Source organism: Chlorocebus sabaeus, chromosome X, assembly GCF_047675955.1.
Source record: "Chlorocebus sabaeus isolate Y175 chromosome X, mChlSab1.0.hap1, whole genome shotgun sequence".
NCBI lineage: Eukaryota > Metazoa > Chordata > Mammalia > Primates > Cercopithecidae > Chlorocebus > Chlorocebus sabaeus.
Genome location: NC_132933.1, coordinates 140,217,857 through 140,240,372, shown reverse-complemented (window position 1 = coordinate 140,240,372; position 22,516 = coordinate 140,217,857). Strand labels below are relative to the sequence as shown.

Genomic DNA, 22,516 nt, shown 5'->3' with positions numbered 1-22,516 from the left:
AGATGTTTAACCAGCCTTGCATCCCAGGGATGAAGCCAACTTGATCATGGTGGATAAGCTTCTTGATGTGCTACTGAATTCGGTTTGCCAGTATTTTATTCAGGATTTTCGCATTGATGTTCATCAGGGATATTGGCTTGAAATTTTCTTCTTTTGTTGTGTCTCTTCCAGGTTTTGGTATCAGGACGATGCTGGCCTCCTCATAAAATGAGTTACAGAGGAATCTCTCTTTTTCTATTGTTTGGAATAGTTTCAGAAGGAATAGTACCAGCTCTTCTTTGTAACTCTGGTAGAATTTGGCTGTGAATACGTCTGGTCCTGGGCTTTTTTGGTTGGTAGGCTACTAATTACTGCCTCAATTTCAGAACTTGTTATTGGTCTATTCAGAGATTCAACATCTTCCTGGTTTAGTCTTGGGAGGGTGTACGTGTCCAGGAATTTATCCATTTCTTCTAGATTTTCTAGTTTATTTGCACAGAGGTGTTTATAGTATACTCTGATGGTAGTTTGTATTTCTGTGGAATCAGTGGTGATATCCCCTTTATCATTTTTTATTGTGTTATTTGAGTCTTATCTCTTTTCTTCTTTATTAGTCTTGTCAGCAGTCTATCTATTTTGTTAATCTTTAAAAAAAAAAAAAAAAAAACCTGAGCCAAGGTTGCGCCACTGCACTCCAGCCTGGGCAACAGAGCAAGACTCTGTCAAAAAAAAAAAAAAAAAAAAAGCCAGCTCCTGGATTCATTGGTTTTTTTGAAGGGTTTGTCATGTTTCTATCTCCTTCGGTTCTACTCTGAAACCCTACAAGCCAGAAGAGAGTGGGGGCCAATATTCAACATTCTTAAACAAAAGATTTTTCAACCCAGAATTTCATATCCAGCCACACTAAGCTTCTAAGCAAAGGAGAAATAAAATCCTTTATAGAAAAGCAAATGCTGAGAGATTTTGTCACCACCAGGCCTGCCTTACAAGAGCTCCTGAAAGAAGCATTAAATATGGAAAGGAAAAACCAATACCAGCCACTGCAAAAACATACCAAATTGTAAAGGCCATTGACACCATGAAGAAACTGCATCAACTAACGGGCAAAATAACCAGCTAGCATCATAATGACAGGATCAAATTCACACACAACAATATTAACTTTAAATGTAAATGGGCTAAATGCCCCAATTAAAAGACACAGACTGGGGGGGGGGGGGGGGGGGGGGCGGAGCAAGATGGCCGAATAGGAACAGCTCCAGTCTCCAACTCCCAGCGCGAGTGACACAGAAGACCGGTGATTTCTGCATTTTCAACTGAGGTACTGGGTTAATCTCACTAGGGAGTGCCGGACAATCGGTGCTGGTCAGCTGCTGCAGCCCGACCAGCTAGAGCTGAAGCAGGGCAAGGCATCGCCTCACCTGGGAAGCGCAAGGGGAAAGGGAATCCATTTTCCTAGCCAGGGGAACTGAGACACACAACACCTGGAAAATCGGGTAACTCCCACCCCAATACTGCGCTTTAAGCAAACAGGCACACCAGGAGATTATAACCCACACCTGGCCAGGAGGGTCCCACGCCCACGGAGCCTCCCTCATTGCTAGCACAGCAGTTTGCGATCTCGCGGCAAGGCAGCAGTGAGGCTGGGGGAGGGGCGCCCACCATTGCTGAGGTTTAAGTAGGTAAACAAAGCCCCTGGGAAGCTCGAACTGGGTGGAGCTCACAGCAGCTCAAGGAAACCTGCCTGTCTCTGTAGACTCCACCTCTGGGGACAGGGCACAGTAAACAAAAGCAGCAGAAACCTCTGCAGACCAAAACGACTCTGTCTGACAGCTTTGAAGAGACCAGTGGATCTCCCAACACGGAGGTTGAGATCTGAGAAGGGACAGACTGCCTGCTCAAGTGGGTCCCTGACCCCTGAGTAGCCTACCTGGGAGACGTCCCCCACTAGGGGCAGTCTGACACCCCACACCTCACAGGGTGGAGTACACCCCTGAGAGGAAGCCTCCAAAGCAAGAATCAGACAGGTACACTCGCGGTTCAGCAATATTCTATCTTCTGCAGCCTCTGCTGCTGACACCCAGGCAAACAGGGTCTGGAGTGGACCTCAAGCAATCTCCAACAGACCTACAGCTGAGGGTCCTGACTGTTAGAAGGAAAACTATCAAACAGGAAGGACACCTACACCAAAACCCCATCAGTACATCACCATCATCAAAGACCAGAGGCAGATAAAACCACAAAGATGGGGAAAAAGCAGGGCAGAAAAGCTGGAAATTCAAAAAATAAGAGCGCATCTCCCCCGGCAAAGGAGCGCAGCTCATCGCCAGCAACGGATCAAAGCTTGACGGAGAATGACTTTGACGAGATGAGAGAAGAAGGCTTCAGTCCATCAAACTTCTCAGAGCTAAAGGAGGAATTATGTACCCAGCGCAAAAAAACTAAAAATCTTGAAAAAAAAAGTGGAAGAATTGATGGCTAGAGTAATTAATGCAGAGAAGGTCATAAACGAAATGAAAGAGATGAAAACCATGACACGAGAAATACGTGACAAATGCACAAGCTTCAGTAACCAACTCGATCAACTGGAAGAAAGAGTATCAGCGATTGAGGATCAAATGAATGAAATGAAGTGAGAAGAGAAACCAAAAGAAAAAAGAAGAAAAAGAAATGAACAAAGCCTGCAAGAAGTATGGGATTATGTAAAAAGACCAAATCTACATCTGATTGGGGTGCCTGAAAGTGAGGGGGAAAATGGAACCAAGTTGGAAAACACTCTTCAGGATATCATCCAGGAGAACTTCCCCAACCTAGTAGGGCAGGCCAACATTCAAATCCAGGAAATACAGAGAACGCCACAAAGATACTCCTCGAGAAGAGCAACTCCAAGACACATAATTGCCAGATTCACCAAAGTTGAAATGAAGGAAAAAATCTTAAGGGCAGCCAGAGAGAAAGGTCGGGTTACACAAAAAGGGAAGCCCATCAGACTAACAGCAGATCTCTGGGCAGAAACTCTACAAGCCAAAAGAGAGTGGGGGCCAATATTCAACATTCTTAAAGAAAAGAATTTTCAACCCAGAATTTCATATCCAGCCAAACTAAGTTTCATAAGTGAAGGAGAAATAAAATCCATTACAGATAAGCAAATGCTTAGAGATTCTGTCACCACTAGGCCTGCCTTACAAGAGATCCTGAAGGAAGCACTAAACATGGAAAGGAACAACAGGTACCAGCCATTGCAAAAACATGCCAAAATGTAAAGACCATTTAGGCTAGGAAGAAACTGCATCAACTAACGAGCAAAATAACCAGTTAATATCATAATGGCAGGATCAAGTTCACATATAACAATATTAACCTTAAATGTAAATGGACTAAATGCTCCAATTAAAAGACACAGACTGGCAAACTGGATAAAGAGTCAAGGCCCATCAGTCTGCTGTATTCAGGAGACCCATCTCACACGCAGAGACATACATAGGCTCAAAATAAAGGGATGGAGGAAGATTTACCAAGCAAATGGAGAACAAAAAAAGCAGGGGTTACAATACTAGTCTCTGATAAAACAGACTTTAAACCATCAAAGATCAAAAGAGACAAAGAAGGCCATTACATAATGGTAAAAGGATCAATTCAACAGGAAGAGCTAACTATCCTAAATATATATGCACCCAATACAGGAGCACCCAGTTCATAAAGCAAATCCTTAGAGACTTACAAAGAGACTTAGACTCCCATACAATAATAATGGGAGACTTCAACACTCCACTGTCAACATTAGACAGATCAACGAGACAGAAAGTTAACAAGGATATCCAGGAATTGAACTCATCTCTGCAGCAAGCAGACCTAATAGACATCTGTAGAACTCTCCACCCCAAATCAACAGAATATACATTCTTCTCAGCACCACATCGCACTTATTCCAAAATTGACCACATAATTGGAAGTAAAGCACTCCTCAGCAAATGTACAAGAACAGAAATTGTAACAAACTGTCTCTCAGACCACAGTGCAATCAAACTAGAACTCAGGACTAAGAAACTCAATCAAAACCACTCAACTACATGGAAACTGAACAACCTGCTCCTGAATGAGTACTGGGTACATAACGAAATGAAGGCAGAAATAAAGATGTTCTTTGAAACCAATAAGAACAAAGATACAACATACCAGAATCTGTGGGACACATTATTTAAAGCAGTGTGTCGAGGGAAATTTATAGCACTAAATGCCCACAAGAGAAAGCAGGAAAGATCTAAAATTGACACTCTAATATCACAATTAAAAGAACTAGAGAAGCAAGAGCAAACGCATTCAAAAGCTAGCAGAAGGCAAGAAATAACTAAGATCAGAGCAGAACTGAAGGAGATAGAGACACAAAAAACCCTCCAAAAAATCAATGAATCCAGGAGTTGGTTTTTTGAAAAGATCAACAAAATTGACAGACCGCTAGCAAGACTAATAAAGAAGAAAAGAGAGAAGAATCAAATAGATGCAATAAAAAATGATAAAGGGGATATCACCACCGACCCCACAGAAATACAAACTATCATCAGAAAATACTATAAACACCTCTATGCAAATAAACTAGAAAATCTAGAAGAAATGGATAATTTCCTGGACACTTTCATTCTTCCAAGACTAAACCAGGAAGAAGTTGAATCCCTGAATAGACCAATAGCAGGCTCTGAAATTGAGGCAATAATTAATAGCCTACCAACCAAAAAAAGTCCAGGACCAGATGGATTCACAGCTGAATTCTACCAGAGGTACAAGGAGGAGCTGGTACCATTCCTTCTGAAACTATTCCAATCAATAGAAAAAGAGGGAATCCTCCCTAACTCATTTTATGAGGCCAACATCATCCTGATACCAAAGCCTGGCAGAGACACAACAAAAAAAGAGAATTTTAGGCCAATATCCTTGATGAACATCGACGTAAAAATCCTCAATAAAATACTGGCAAACCGGATTCAGCAGCACATCAAAAAGCTTATCCACCATGATCAAGTGGGCTTCATCCCTGGGATGCAAGGCTGGTTCAACATTCGCAAATGAATAAACATAATCCAGCATATAAACAGAACCAAAGACAAGAACCACATGATTATCTCAATAGATGCAGAAAAGGCTTTTGACAAAATTCAACAGCCCTTCATGCTAAAAACGCTCAATAAATTTGGTATTGATGGAACGTACCTCAAAATAATAAGAGCTATTTATGACAAACCCACAGCCAATATCATACTGAATGGGCAAAAACTGGAAAAATTCCCTTTGAAAACTGGCACAAGACAGGGATGCCCTCTCTCACCACTCCTATTCAACATAGTGTTGGAAGTTCTGGCTAGGGCAATCAGGCAAGAGAAAGAAATCAAGGGGATTCAGTTAGGAAAAGAAGAAGTCAAATTGTCCCTCTTTGCAGATGACATGATTGTATATTTAGAAAATCACATTGTCTCAGCCCAAAATCTCCTTAAGCTGATAAGCAACTTCAGCAAAGTCTCAGGATACAAAATTAATGTGCAAAAATCACAAGTATTCGTATACACCAGTAACAGACAAACAGAGAGTCAAATCATGAATGAACTCCCATTCACAATTGCTTCAAAGAGAATAAAATACCTAGGAATAAAACTTACAAGGGATGTAAAGGACCTCTTCAAGGAGAACTACAAACCACTGCTCAGTGAAATAAAAGAGGACACAAACAAATGGAAGAACATACCATGCTCATGGATAGGAAGAATCAATATCGTGAAAATGGCCATACTGCCCAAGGTTATTTATAGATTCAATGCCATCCTCATCAAGCTACCAATGACTTTCTTCACAGAATTGGAAAAAACTGCTTTAAAGTTCATATGGAACCAAAAAAGAGCCCGCATCTCCAAGACAATCCTAAGTCAAAAGAACAAAGCTGGAGGCATCACGCTACCTGACTTCAAACTATACTACAAGGCTACAGTAACCAAAACAGCATGGTACTGGTACCAAAACAGAGATATAGACCAATGGAACAGAACAGAGTCCTCAGAAATAATACCACACATCTACAGCCATCTGATCTTTGACAAACCTGAGAGAAACAAGAAATGGGGAAAGGATTCCCTATTTAATAAATGGTGCTGGGAAAATTGGCTAGCCATAAGTAGAAAGCTGAAACTGGATCCTTTCCTTACTCCTTATATGAAAATTCATTCAAGATGGATTAGAGACTTAAATGTTAGACCTAATACCATAAAAACCCTAGAGGAAAACCTAGGTAGTACCATTCAGGACATAGGCATGGGCAAAGACTTCATGTCTAAAACACCAAAAGCAACGGCAGCAAAAGCCAAAATTGACAAATGGGATCTCATTAAACTAAAGAGCTTCTGCACAGCAAAAGAAACTACCATCAGAGTGAACAGGCAACCTACAGAATGGGAGAAAATTTTTGCAATCTACTCATCTGACAAAGGGCTAATATCCAGAACCTACAAAGAACTCAAACAAATTTACAAGAAAAAAACAAACAACCCCATCAAAAAGTGGGCAAAGGATATGAACAGACATTTCTCAAAAGAAGATATTCATACAGCCAACAGACACATGAAAAAATGCTCATCATCACTGGCCATCAGAAAAATGCAAATCAAAACCACAATGAGATACCATCTCACACCAGTTAGAATGACGATCATTAAAAAGTCAGGAAACAACAGGTGCTGGAGAGGATGTGGAGAAATAGGAACACTTTTACACTGTTGGTGGGATTGTAAACTAGTTCAACCATTATGGAAAACAGTATGGCGATTCCTCAAGGATCTAGAACTAGATGTACCATATGACCCAGCCATCCCATTACTGGGTATATACCCAAAGGATTATAAATCATGCTGCTATAAAGACACATGCACACGTATGTTTATTGCAGCACTATTCACAATAGCAAAGACTTGGAATCAACCCAAATGTCCATCAGTGACAGACTGGATTAAGAAAATGTGGCACATATACACCATGGAATACTATGCAGCCATAAAAAAGGATGAGTTTGTGTCCTTTGTAGGGACATGGATGCAGCTGGAAACCATCATTCTTAGCAAACTATCACAAGAACAGATAACCAAACACCGCATGTTCTCACTCCTAGGTGGGAACTGAACAATGAGATCACTTGGACTTGGGAAGGGGGACATCACACACCGGGGCCTATCATGGGGAGGGGGGAGGGGGGAGGGATTGCATTGGGAGTTATACCTGATGTAAATGACGAGTTGATGGGTGCTGACGAGTTGATGGGTGCAGCACAGCAACATGGCACAAGTATACATATGTAACAAACCTGCACGTTATGCACATGTACCCTAGAACTTAAAGTATAATAATAATAAAAAATAAATTTAAAAAAAAAAAGACACAGACTGGCAAATTGGATAAAGAGTGAAGACCCATCAGTGTGCTGTATTCAGGAGACCCATCTCATGTGCAAAGACACACATAGGCTCAAAATAAAGAGATGGAGGAATATTTACCAAGCAAATGGAAAGAAAAAAAAGCAGGGGTTGCAATCCTAGTCTCTGATAAAAATAAACTTTAAACCAACAGAGATCAAAAAAGACAAAGAAGAGTATTACATAATGGTAAAGGGATCAATTCAACAAGAAGAGCTAACTATCCTAAATATATATGCACTCAATACAGGAGCACCCAGATTCATGAAGCAGGTTCTTAGAGACCTACAAAGAGGTTTAGACTCCCACACAATAATAGTGGGAGACTTTAATACCCCACTGCCGATATTAGACAGATCAACGAGACAGAAAATTAACAAGGATATTGAGGACTTGAATTCAGCTCTGGACCAAGTGGACCTAATAGACATCTACAGAACTCTCAACCCCAAATCAACAGAATATACATTCTCAGCACCACATAGCACTTATTCTAAAATTGACCACATAATTGGAAGTAAAATACTCTTCAGCAAATGCAGAAGAACAGAAATCATTACAGTCTCTCAGACCACAGGGCAATCAAATTAGAACTCAGGATTAAGAAACTCACTCAAAACCACACAACTACGTGGAAACTGAACAACCTGCTCCTGAATGACTAATGGTTAACTAACAAAATTAAGGCAGAAACAAGCTATTTAAAACCAGTGAGAACACAGACACAACTTACCAGAATCTCTGAGACACAGCTAAAGCAGTGTTTAGAGGGAAATTTATAGCACTAAATGCCCACAGGAGAAAGCAGGAAAGATCTAAAATCAACATCCTAACATCACGATTAAAAGAACTAGAGAAGCAAGAGCAAACAAATTCAAAAGCTAGCAGAAGACAAGATATAGCTAAGAATTGTTTTCTAATTTCTTTAAAGAACCCTGAAGTACAGGAAGAATAAAGAATTCCGTGTGTGCATGTATATACCTACGAAGTGAGAGTTCAACGCCGTTTCACTGCACCTTATTGCCTTTCTCTCTAAATAAAAATACTGCACATCCATCTTTCAAGAAGTTACTTCAGAATACTATTTCACTGCTTATAAAATGCTTTCATATATAATCCTAAATTACCTCTTTGTGTGCCTTTTAAAAGCCTATCATTTCACCCTTCACAGATTGATTATTTACTTCCAGTTTTGAAGTTTAAAATTGTACAGTTAACTTGTTTGGACTTAATGTTTCTAAAGCAAGATTCTCAAATTCTGACATGAAATATCTTCCTATATATCTTTGTTATTTGATTTTTATTTATTTTTATTTATTTATTTATTTTGAGACAGAGTCTCGCTCTGTCACCCAGGCTGGAGTGCAGTGGCGCAATCTCGGCTCACTGCAAGCTCCGCCTCCTGGGTTCACACCATTCTCCTGCCTCAGCCTCCTGAGTAGCTGGGACTACAGGCACCCGCCACCACGCCTGGCTAATTTTTTGTATTTTTAGTAGAGACAGGGTTTCACCATGGTCTCGATCTCCTGACCTTGTGATCCGCCCACCTCAGCCTCCCTAAGTGCTGGGATTACAGGTGTGAGCCACCGTGCCTGGCCATGTTATTTGATTTTTATTTTGTTTGGTTTTCCCAATATCTGAGGAAATCTTGATTCCCATGATGACTGTTAAATTAGTATCAGTGTCTGGGTTCATCAAGAGATCTATTTAGGTTGGTCTAGAAAGAAAATATACACTAGCACATGCCAATATGATTATATATTATAATTTTTAATGGCATAAATATAAAATGAGAAAGGCATTTAAAGAAAGATTCAAAGTATGCTGCTCTAAAAAACAGAGAACACCAGCCTTAGCTTCATTGTTTAGAGAGATTATAATACTGGAAACTCTACCTCATTGGAAGCTGGGCTTCTTCCTCACATAGCTTTGCTTTCTGCATCAAATGACATCCAATGAAATAATAAAATGGTATATAATGCCAAAGCATGGTCTAAAACCATTGATGCTGGGTGTCCCAAACATGTTTCAAGGGACTCTCCATGAAAAAAGGATAAGAATAGACCTTTGACAAAGAAATGAAGAGAGAGGAATTGAAGGCAAGTTTGACAAGAGTGGTTTAGGGTAGGATAGACTATATTCCCCTGCAGAGATCAGCACTGTGATTCAGGGATGAAAATGACATTTTTAACAAACTCAACCATTTAAAAAATATTGTCACAACAATTTGAAATTAATCTTCAAAAGCAGAAAATTTATGTGGAATTTAATATGAAATAATAATTATCTAAATGTAGTTATAACTGGATTCTTAATGGTCTCTAGCTGTTTTTAGGCCATCCCAGAAAGAAGTTAATTTGATGGCTTAAAACTGTCGTCTTCTATTCCTGATTCTAATCATTCTGTCGAGGCTATTTTTAAATGGTGTAGGTCATTGTTTTGTTTTGTTTTTTTCTCCTAGGATCTTTGGGTTAGGAATTTTAAGGGATCCAAAACATTATAGAGTTAATTTTTCTTGTTTGGCAGGTTATAATTACATAATTATAGAAAAGAAAAAAAGAGAAGAAAAGCATGTCCCTAGTCCTGGTGATAAATAACATATTGGAATATTTTATTTCAATTCAGACAACTTCATTTATTCACTAAATAGTAAAATTGAAGTCAATCTAGATTATGTTTCAAGTAATTTACAAAGCATTACTATAGCTGTAAAGACTTTAAATATAATCAACACACTTTGAAAAATAGTTTCCATTTTCAAATTAATAAAGTATACTGAGCAGTCCTTCTTCCAGAATTTCTTGAAAGAAATTCTGCATAAGGTTAAGTCATGAATGGAAACTACTTTTTTTTTTTTTTTTTTTTTTTGAGCTGGAGTTTCACTCTTATCTCCAGGACTGGAATGCAATGGTGCGATCTCGGCTCACTGCAACCTCCACCTCCTGGGTTCAAGCACTTCTCTTGCTTCAGCCTCCAGAGTAGCTGTGATTACAAGCATGCACCACCACACCCAGCTAATTTTTGTATTATTAGTAGAGATGGGGTTTCACTATGTTGGCCAGGCTGGTCTCAAACTCCTGACCTCAGGTGATCCACCTGCCTCTGCCTCCCAAAGTGCTGGGATTACAGGCATGAATGACCACGCCCAGCCTGAACCTACTTTTAAGATACATAGGGATTACTAGGCTAGAAGTCTCTTTATTCATGTGGCAGGCAAAATATAAGATGGACCCCAGTGATCTCTGCCACTTGTATTCATAGATTTGTGTATTTCCCTCTCTTTTAGTTTTGGTGGGGCCTGTGACTTGCCTCTAACCAATAAAGTATGGTACAGGTGATGGGATGTCCCATCCATGATTATGTTACATGAGATTGTAGCTTTCATCATGCCAGCAGACTCCCTCCCTTGCTGGCTCTGATGAAGCAAGTTGCCACATCGGTGAGATGGGGAGATCCACATGGCAAGGAACTGAGAGTGGCCTCAAGCCAACTACCCACAAGGAACTGAGGCCCTTGGTCCAACAGCCTAAAGAGGATTTTCGTCATGCCAAAAACCACTGAAGTGAACTTGGAAGTGAATCCTTCCCAATCGAGCTCCCATATGGGACCCAGCACTGGCCAAAACATTGCAGCCTCAAGAGAGAACATGAAAAAGATGACCAAGCTAAGCCATGCTCATATTTCTAACTCACATGAACTGTGAGATAATAAGTGGGTATTGTTTTAAGCAACTAACTTTGTGGGAATTTGTTATGCAACACTAGGTAACTGATAAAGCTAATGTCTATAGTCGGCAGAATAATGATCCCCTGAAAGATGTCCTCATCCTAATTTCCAGAGTCTGTGACTTTCTTTGCAGATGTAATTAAGTCAGAGATGAGTTGATTATCTTTGACTATCCAGCCGGACCCAATATAATCACTAGGTCCTTTTAAGTTAAAGAGGAAGTGAAACTCAGGGAGAGATTTGAAGATGCTACTGCTGGTTTTGAAGATGAAGGAAGTGACCATGAGCCAAGGAATACAGGCAGCCTCTAGAAGTTGAAAAGGCTCCAGAATGAGTGCAGCCCAGCTGACACCTTGATTTTAGCCCAGCAAAACTCATTAGAGACTTCTGACTTCCAGAAATATAAGATAGTGCATTTGCATCATGTTTAAGCCACTAAGTTTGTGGTAATTTGTTATAGCAGCAGTCGGAAGCTAATACAGGGTCTATGCTTATTAGCATCAAGGATGACTAACAAGAGTCCTTCTCCAGGGCCTTGCCTGCTCCTAACAGCTACTGCACTGAAGATGTGCATATCAGCTTCCCTTTCTAGAAGTGAACAAATAAATTCAGTGCCACTGAGCATTGCTGTAGAGAAAATTAGCATTTGTCCCACAGCTTTATGGGCCTATTCATTCTCCCACCCAACCTACCACCTTACGGTTTTTTGTCTGATAATTATCCCTTATTCTCTTGTTTACTGTTTTATTGGTCTCAAGATTCTAAGCCTCTCTGTCTTGGTCAAAGTGTGTTTGGACTCAAAGAATATGATCTAATCAAACCAGTTCATCATGCTTACTGACTTTAAACTATACTACAAGGCTAGAGTAATAAAAACAGCATGGTACTGGTACCAAAACAGATATATAGACCAATGGAACAGAACAGACACCTCAGAAATAGCACCACACATCTACAACCATCTGATCTTTAACAAACCTGACAAAAACAAGCAATGGGGAAAGGATTTCCTATTTAATAAATGGTGTTGGGAAAACTGGCTAGCCATATGCAGAAAGCTGAAACTGGATCCCTTCCTTATACCTTATACAAAAATTAACTCAAGATGGATTAAAGACCTAAAACCATAAAAACCCTAGAAGAAAACCTAGGTGATACCATTCAGGACGTAGGCATGGGGAAAGACTTCGTGACTAAAACACCAAAAGCAATGGCAACAAAAGCCACATTTGATAAATGGGATCTGATTAAACTAAAGAGCTTCTGCATGGCCAAAGAAACTATCATCAGAATGAACAGGCAACCTACAGAATGGGAGAAAATTCTTGTATTCTCTCCATCTGACAAAGGGCTAATATCTAGAATATACAAGGAACTTAAACAGATTTACAAGAAAAAAAACAAACAACCCCATCAAAAAGTGGGCAAAGGATATGAGCAAACACTTCTCAAAAGAAAATATTTATGCAGCCAACAAACTTGAAAAAAGCTCCTCATCACTGGTCATTAGAGAAATGCAAATCAAAACCACAATGAAATACCATCTCACACCAGTTAGAATGGTGATCATTAAAAAGTCAGTAAACAACAAATGCTGGAGAGGATGTGGAGAAATAGGAATGCTTTTACACTGCTGGTGGGAGCATAAATTAGTTCAACCATCGTGGAAGACAGTGTGGTGATTCCTCAAGGATCAGAACTAGAAATACCATTTGACCCAGCAATCCCATTACTGGGTATATACCCAAAGGATTATAAGTCATTCTACTATAAAGACACATAAACACGTATGTTTATTGTGGCACCGTTCACAATAGCAAAGACTTGGAACCAACCCAAATGCCCATCAGTGATAGACTGGATAAAGAAAATGTAGCAAATATACACTATGGAATACTATGCAGCCACAGAAAAGGATGAGTTCGTATCCTTTGCAGGGACATGGATGAAGCTGGAAACTATCATTCTCAGCAAATTAACACAAGAACAGAAAACCAAACACTGCATGTTATCACTCATAAGTGGGAATTGAAAAATGAGAACACATGGACACAGGGAGGGGAACATCACACACCAGGACCTGTTGGGTGGTGGGGGACTAGGGGAGGGAGAGCATTAGGAGAAATACCTAATATAGGTGATGGGTTGATGGGTGCAGGAAACCACCATGGCACATGTATACCTATGTAACAAACATACATGTTCTGCACATGTTTCCCAGAACTTAAAGTATAATACAAAAAATAAATAAATAAAGAGACACTGGGAATAAGTAGAGCACGCAGGTCTTGGAGGGTGCAATCATAAGGCAACTATGTTATTTCCCCCATTGCCCACTTATAACAGCTCCCCAGGGCCAGTTCCTCCAAGCCCTCAACCAAATCTCAGGTGGTTCCCATAAACATATTGAACAGATTCAAAAAGTGATCCAGTCACTTGTACACTTGTAATCACAATTTGTAATCTGTAATTGCAACATTTGATTGTCATGTAATAGTCAAAACTTCCAACTCCACAAAATTCCTCCCCTGTGCCTAGTTCAGGCCTAGGAAGCCTGCAGTGGGTTAAGGGGCACTGTCAATGTTTTCTCTACTGCCCCAGCATTCAGCTCCTTCCAGATTGAAATGAGGCCAAGATGGTGAGGTAAAAGGCAAGAAAGTTCTCACTTGATTGGCACCAATGTAATCCAGCATTACTTTCTTCTATCCGTGGAAGGTGATGTTGGTGGACTCTTTCCTTGTGGTTGCTTTCATGGATTCCTGGAAGATTTCTTTGTTGAGTTACTCCAATTGCAGCCCCCTTGTGTCAGGCAGAAACCAACGGCTGACTATGCTCAATGCTCCTTGCATTCTGTATATTTCTGTGAAGGCCCTCTTATCCCTCAAAGTAGCTCAGTTGATCAGGAGGTCCCAGGCCAATGTTTCTACTGCATCTTCCAAGAGTCCCATACTTTGGGCCTGCCTCAGTGTAAGGGTGGTAACTGCACAAATGTAGCCTCTGCTCTTTGAGCATGTGCTGCTTCTGACAGCCTCTTCCTGTTGCCTTCTTTTCAGTTTGTAATGAAGACATGAGTCAAATCCCAAGATGAGTAAGGGGTAAGGGTTACAAACTCTGGTTTTCAACACCTTTGAAAATCTTGCAGCACCCTTCTTTGGCATGTGGGAATGATTGGCATGTATTGGCATGGGGCCTCAGCTGAATCTGTCTCAGTTCATCTTAGTATCCTGTAACATATGAACACATATGGCTTCTGTCTTTTTTTCCACCTCGGTTTGGATTAGGAGTCCTAAGGGATCTGTAGTGCTATGGAGTTAATTCTTCTTGTCTGGCAGATGATGATTATGTACTTAAGATGAGAGAAAACAAAAGTAAAAGCTCTTTCTCAGAATGATCGTTATCCTACTGAGATCATTTATGTGAATGATTTTATTTCTAGCAGTGAACAACCAGCCCTTAGGAATGGTGGAAACCAGGACTGTTCAGGGGATTACTGGCATCTGTAATCTTTACTCTGGTGCTCAGTCATAAATGTGACTTGGCTCCCAACTCTCTTAGTCTCTGTGTCTCTTAGTTCTGATTCTGGAGAGAGGAAATCTGATTGGCTCATTCCAACATTCAGGTCCAATGAGCTGGGTGCAGAGAATGAGTTCCTAGGACCCATTGCTTGCTCCTGAGGACTCTGGGAGCAGACTCATACAGGACAAGCCAGGCAGGGCAGATTGTTCCACTAACGTGGCTGCCACACTCACACATTCTTTGGTCAATGGGGTTATAGAGCATTTCTTATCTGATAAACGTTTCTTGTTGCCTGTGAATGAGGAAAATTTGAACAAAAACTAAGAAACAGTGCTTTGCTTCTGTTTGTGTTGCTTTCCACATATTTGTCTCATATCTATTATCCTGGAAATGGACACCCAGTTTGCCTCTGACACTTCACCCCCATGCATTCTGCTGCAAGGAACATCTTCATCCATCTCCCCTTAAAGACTAGCAGCAGAATTTTTGGGGGGATATAAACCAGAGTGGACTGGCTGGGTCATGGTGTTTGTGACACTGGAGTTGACCTATTGAAGCTAGATTGCCTCCGCAAACTGCTACACGTGTGTATATTCCCACCAGCAATGCAGATCCTTCATCTTATCCACTGAATTCTCATTTGATTGTGCTGTTGCTCTGTCTACTGCAATCATTGGGCTCCCTGCCAGCCTTGGTGATTGGGAACTTGTGGGAGCAGACAGGCCACCATCAGCACTGTGCTACCTTCCTGCCCCCACCAGTACCATCATCCTAAGTCTTCTGAGTCTTCCTGGAGTTTTAGTTCTATTACTCCTTTCCCTGCCCTCTTGATTCCTCTCTTCCCCTACCCCACTCCCTACTACGTGGTCCAGCCCAGTCAGAGTGAGTGGGCCGAGCCACAAATCAGTTAGTGCTAGAAGTGCGATTTGCGGTGACTTCTTCCAGGGAACAGCCTTGCAAAAGATGTCCTTCCCCTTACTCATGTGGGCAATAAATCAGAAAAGCAGGTAATTAATTACAACCTAAAGTAGAAAAAGTCAGCTCTTCTTCAACAAAATGGCAACTGACCTTTCTCCTAGTCATGATTTAAAAAGGAACAAAGAAGGGAAGAAAGAAAAACTATTATAATCCATAACATGAATTTTCCTCAAGGGTTTGAGTTACTTGGAGGGAATTAGATAAACCATTATATTACATTGTTCTGCTTTTAGCCATGAAGTGCAGCCTATTGTGAGTAATATTTCCCAACCAGTGCCTGTCTGAAATATTTATCAGCCCAGGGTCCTAGCATTGTGACCAGGGACTTACTAAGCCACACAGTATGGGAACTGATGTTTGCTGAGATGCTATTTTTTCCATAAGATACCAACAATAACATTTCTCTTTTAGGATGCTGATCCTGAGAGGTAATGATGCTCCACGAATTGATAGAATTTTTAAAAATCTCTTCCCCTGGCAGAAAACTACAGAGAAATTTTTAAGCAGCAAAGAAAAAATAGGCTAAAGGAAAATCAGAAGGGGAGAATCAATTCTGAGAGCAGCAAAAAATATAGAGACTTAGTTGATGCTTCTAAAACTGTTCTTCCCTTCCTGGGTTTTATTTTAAGGTCCTGTTGTTTGGCAGCACAGATAATATTGCCCAATGTAAACTTGCTAGGAAGCTTTCAATTGGGCAGTTTGTTAAACTCAGGAAACACTTCATTTTGGCTTTTTGTGTGGTCTGAAAGCCTACATCTGAGCTATTTGATTTACTCTACCCTGGGAGTCCAGGGAACATTCACTAATGTTTTGAAAGAAAACTCTTACTGGTTAGAGTCCGGGCTCAGTGCATATCATAAATATGTTTGTTTTTCTCTCTTACAGAAGCTGCAAAGAATCGATACTCCTCACTGTCATTCAGCCTTACCCTGTAAGTGTTCTGTGAATAAAAGTGCCACTTAATGTTCTCAGGCTTCTTGTTTCTTCTGCCCACTCCAGTAAAACCATGATGATGAATAACAGCAGAGAAAAATAACATGCACTCACAATATGGGTTCAAAAATCTTGACTATTTGTGTACTTTATACTCCATGTTAGCAAAGTCATTCATTGAAGAGGAAAGGGAGTAATATATTTTCTAAAGTTCTTGAAAGACAGCCAGCTGTTCCAGCCCTATGCAATGGTCACATTTGTAAATGACACTAAACTCAAGACCTTCTTACGGTTTCCAGCTTAAGAAACACAAATCTCATGAGACTATCTAATTGTAGGAGGTCAATGCACAATTGTTATTCTTATCCCCAGCTAAATAATTCTGTAGAGAACTGGATATTTTAGCAAAGCTTTCTTTAAGAGTAGATATTATATGATATATGCTGTCAGAATTTGGTTTCAGCCATCATGGTTTGGAGGGTGGAAAGTGATTTACAAACTGGACAGTTCTTGTGATTTAAAAAAAAAAAAAAAAACTTTATCATGGTATAATCTGCGTACCATAAAATTCATCCATTTTCAGTTTACAGTTCTATGGTCTTCATAAAATCTACTGAGGTATGCAACGATCACCCCATCCAGTTTGAGAACATTTCCATCCCCCCAATAAGATCCCTGTTCCCATTTACAATTAATCCCTGTTCCCACACTCAGTCCTAGGCAACCACTAATGTCCTTTCTATTTGTATAGACTTGCCACTGCTTGCAAATTTCATACGTTGTCAGTTGAACTAAAACTTACCGAGGCAAATTCCTTCAGATTTTTCCCAAAATGGTTCCTGTCAGTCTGACCTTCATATGGAGTGGCAGCGATTCCAGCCTGCTTAAGCTCCTGTTTTCTTCCCCATAGAGTTGGAGCATTTAATTTCTACATCAATTAAAGGGCTCTGGTATTTGCTGATCTCCATCTTCTGACCAAACTCTTCATTTCCCCTGTCCCAAAAATTTTCCCCTAAGCTCTGTGGGCTAGGCATTTTAGACAGGAAATAATAAGGATCAGGATTCTGATAAGACCACAAATAGAACTAACCAAAACAACAAATTATGCCATCTAGGATGTAACTATGCATATTTATATTAAAAGCTCAGTTTAATATTGACTGCTACTGTTAACTCCATCTCTTTGACAGAACTTACACACATACACACATATTGGGATTTGAAAACTAAGGAGGCCCCAGGATGTTAGAGAACCATGACTTGAGATCTAGCTTCTAGCTCCCAGCAGTATAACAAAAGAGTCAGCAGTGACTACCTTAACTGCTCAGAACCTTGGTCTCCTCATCTGTCTGATTCTGAGATTCCTTCCATGTGCTTCTATATAAAGTACAGCTGGGCTGTTTTTAGATTGCTTTGGTTAACCAAATTGTCATTTTCACTTACTTCAAATCTATCCACATTTCTTGATTTGTTTGCAGTGGACAAATTCAATTTGGGTAAAGTCAATGTAAATGTCTATAATAAGCATTAAACAACTATAAATTGAGATGGAACAAGTATAAATTGAGATTGAACCACTTTAAATTCCTGATGGAACTTCACATTTGCACTGTCGTTCCCGAATTCTCTTTCTATATTTTATAATCTACTAGAAATGCAAGATCAGGCAGGACCTTTGTTTTTTGTTTTTTGTTTGTTTGTTTTGCAATGTGGGATACTGTTTTACCTCATGCAGTAAACTTAGAAAAAGAAAGAAGAGTTTTACATGTAAGTTTATGGTTGTGTCTTGTGGCTTTACTTGCTGTTTGCCATTGGAGTCCATGTGACTTGTTATTCATTTGAATGTTGATTACTAGCAGTGAATCATGGCACTTCCTTTCAAAGATAATCGGGAATTTTCTAGGAGTTCCAGTGGCTCTTGCCGTTGTGCTCCATTGAAAGGCAACACTTAGCCACAATATTTAGGAGGAAGCGTCTCGTGTTCTTATAGCCAACAGCTGTACCTCTGCTCCAGAGTTACTTTCCCCTTGCCCAATCACTGCAGACAAATTCTCATCTTTGACTTTCCTTTGACCACTCTCCTTCGAAAAATGACTCCAGTCCCACCACCTTCTCGGCCTTGCTAAATAAATCCTTCTCAGCTTTCAAGTCTCAGGCCAAATTCTAAACACTACCTCAAGGTTTTTCAACCTTGGTATTGTTGACATTTGAACTGGAGAGTTCTCTGTTATGGGGACCTGTCCTGTGCATCGTAGGATGTTTAGCAGCATCCCTGGCCTGTACCTAGTAGATGCCAGTAGCACCCTCTCCCCAAGTTGTAGCAAACCAAAATGTCTCCAAACATTACCAAATGTCCCTTGGGAGCAAAATTACTCCCAGCTGAGAACCACTGTCCCACCTAAAGTCTTCCCTTAACTGTTCAAATCCCAAGTGGCTCTTCTCTCCTCCGAGTTGTGGAAGTTGAAATAAAAGAATTAAAACCACAAAGTTTCTTAAATAGATATCAGACATGGATTGGACAGCAGATGGGAAAAGACAAGACTGCAATCTTTTATTTGCAAAAAAAAAAAAAAAAAAAAAAAAACTTATTGAGTTTCACATATTTGTTAAACATCTTCTCAGCAATCAGGATTGACAAACAGAAACAGATGAGCCAGCAGACCAAAAGAAAGTCCGTAAGTTCTACTTTTATTACAGACAATAAAAATTAGCATTTTAATTTCTTTTGCAACTTGCTGGACAGCATTTTTTATGTTGTATTTCTTCTGCATAAGGTCCAGTAAAGATAGACAGCCAATGTTTATACCTTCCGGTCATATTCCACATGTGCCCAAGGTACCCCAACATGACCCAACCACAGAAATTGATCTCCAATGAGACCCAGGTCAAGGAGGAATGGGGTGAGAGTTTTAGGATCCCTGAAATTCTTTGATAAGAAGTAATTCTTAATAGGTTGCTGCATTTTTAAAAAAAGTATTATGGTAGGCTTTCCCCGCCACCATGATTTTTACTGTTTTTCTTGGGAAAAAAAAGTACTAAGTGGAAGTACAGAAAGAAATATAGATGCAGAAAAATGTGTTGGCAAACTTTTCCCACAGAGACAACCAGTGTAAATATTTCGACCTATTTCCTTCCAGTCTTTTTTTCTATGCCTTAGTTGAGATCATATTGTACATGTAATTTTATTATGCCTCTTTTACTAAATATATCATAAACATTTCCTATGTCATCAAAAACTCTTCATAAGCATCATTTAAATGGCTGCAAAACATTACGCTGAACCAAGATTTCCTTAACCAACCCACATCATTGGGCCTTTTGCATCGTCTTTAATGTTTTGCTATTATAAATAATTCTGAAAAGAAAGTCTTTGTGTATAAGTCTTAATCTGTAGTTAGTATTTCCCCAGGATGGAATTTTAGAAGGGGAATTTCTGGGTTACTCATGGGTTTTATTTGTTTGGCTCTGATACGCCATCTTCTTTCCTTGTACTGTTATCCTTTTTTATTATAGATCTTTCACTGGCCAGCTCCTTCCTTTTTTCCTTTGACTGTGCTTTCTACAGTTTCCAAGTCTAGAATTCCAAAGCCAATCTTACCTGAGACAGAGAGTATTTAGAGTTTCTATGGCTGGACGCAGTGGCTCACGCCTGTAATCCCAGCACTTTGGGAGGCCGAGGCGGGCAGATCACCTGAGGTCAGGAGTTCGAGACCAGCCTGATCAACATGGAGAAACCCTGTCTCTACTAAAAATACAAAATTAGCCGGGCGTGGTGGTGCATGTCTGTAATCTTAGCTACTCAGGAGGCTGAGGCAGGAGAATCACTTGAACCTGGGAGGCAGAGGTTGTGGTGAGCCAAGATTGCACCATTGTACTCCAGCCTGGGCAACAAGAGCGAAACTCTGCTCAAAAAACAAAAAAGAGTTTCTACAACTTCCCCTCATGCAACCCCAACTCAATGGGACTTGAGCTAAGTCATTCTCTCAGTTCTGGTGTACCGTGAGCTGGCATAATTCACATTGCTTTAGGTTTCCAAAGAGCTGAGGGACCTGCTTTCCTGCCTCCAACTTCCTAACTACATTTTATTGTGTTCCACACAGCTGAGAGAGGCTACACACCTCCTCATGGAAACCCCAGTGTAGCACATTCTATCAGAGTCCAGACCATATGTCATGCTGAGCATGCCAGCCTAATTTCCAATGGAGAACACCTGTGAGTCTTTGCCTGCAGGCTCTTCCTGGGCCTAGGAGCATGCTTATGGAGCAGGCCACAAGTGCTGAGGAATTATCACTCCCAGAAAGGCTGTTTTTTGTGTTCTCTTACATGGTGGTCAGTCAGGTGTAGCCACAAGAGGGGACACAGGAGAGGCTCAGGAAAAAGAAGTTTTTTTATACTCACAGGTCCTAGAGAAACTGCATGCCAAGAGGAGGGGGTCACATGAGAGGGAGCACTAAGGGAGCCAACTCAACCAACCAGGTGGGGTAGAGCCTGTGGGCAAGTGCCTTTATCAGGGGGTCAGGGTGGAACACACAAGAAAAGTGCAAGGGAATTTCTTTGATCTGTTTAAATGTTACTAAGTCACAGTCAGGGGAGGGTGAGAAAGGGTACTTGTGGCAAGAGCCAACTTTATCACACTGGTGCACCTGGTTGCCTGGGCAGGGTGCTCACAACCTGTTTGTGGGGATGTTGAGGCAGCAGGAAAATATGAATTTTGAAAACTTACAATACAAGGAGACGCTCCATCAATGATTGACAGGAACTGGTGGATAAATACCCCAGCTCCCTCTCTCCTCAGACAGTACAACTCTGAGGCATGTGGTCTGCCTTGTTTCCCAGAGGTTCCCAGCAGGAGTAAGCTCCAGTTGCCTATAGTGGTGCCTTAGTAACAGCAAATGCTTTACTGGTTTATTCTCCCTTCCTGCCTGCCTTTCCCACTCACCTACCTGGGATTCCTGTGAGCACCTCCCAAATCAGCTACCTGCTTGTGAATCTTTGTCTTAGGTCTGCATTTTGGAGACTCCAAACTAAGCCAACCAGTAGTGTAGGCTAGTCCTCACCAAATGTTCTCTCAATACCTGATATATAAGTAGTACTGTAGAGCTCTAGGAATTGCAAGTTCAAGACCTTGCCCTTCAATTTCAGAAATTAATCTTATTTGTATAATTTTTTCAAACTATGTTCTAGTAACTTCTAAGAGCATTCAAAAGCATCAGGAGCATTCCACACACTATTGTGGCCATCTTAGCAACAGCAAATTTGGAAAAAGTAAGGGGTTGATTAGGGGCCTGATAATCTTAAAATTAATTAACAGTAGGAGAATCTGATTATTCAAAATGGTAATTACTTGTTATTTCCACCACAGGATATGAAGTGCTTGTGATCAACACCTACAGGTTGCTCAGAATTAATTCAGCAGGCTTTCAAGTGGTATACATTGTATATTTTTTGAGAAACAAAGATAAATCTGTGTTAAAACTATAGTCATGACTGGCTTACATTACCCAATATACCACAAGTAACTCTAGCCAGTGGAATAAGCCAGTACTTTGTTGATTCTCATTAAGTAGCCTTCAGACTTGGAGAGCCTATGTAGTTGTTATCAAAAAGTAATTTTCAAAACGTTTGTCAATTTTATGAAATAGTCACAAACCCAGAACAAAAATAGTACTTGTTATGAATTCTTAGTTAGAAGTTTATCCCGAGTCTGTTGACTTCAAATTGTGTATAAAATAATATTTACTTAACAACCTTGGCTATTTAGTTTCCTTCCTGGTCTTCCTAAATTAGCATGTTTCTCTTTATGGCATGGTAAATAAATACAGGAATGAAGTTACATAAGATGGGCATGCTACATATAGTTAGAGAGAGGAGATAGTACATAAGGTTATTTGCCCCTAAAGTAAATAGCCCCACATTTATTGGCCTCAGCATGGCTAGTA

At 40.3% G+C, this 22,516-nt stretch overlaps 1 protein-coding gene across 7 annotated transcripts in view; it reads left to right on the top strand.

The window, feature by feature from the left end:
- The window catches only part of FRMPD4 (FERM and PDZ domain containing 4), a 596,660-nt gene that overhangs the window by 531,221 nt on the left and 42,923 nt on the right, over nucleotides 1–22,516 (top strand). For all 7 annotated transcript variants that reach the window (XM_037986343.2, XM_007991027.3, XM_007991030.3 and 4 more), the window contains one exon: nucleotides 16,530–16,575. In XM_037986343.2, the coding sequence (XP_037842271.1) occupies nucleotides 16,530–16,575 (46 nt within the window). The remainder of the gene's footprint in view (nucleotides 1–16,529; nucleotides 16,576–22,516) is intronic.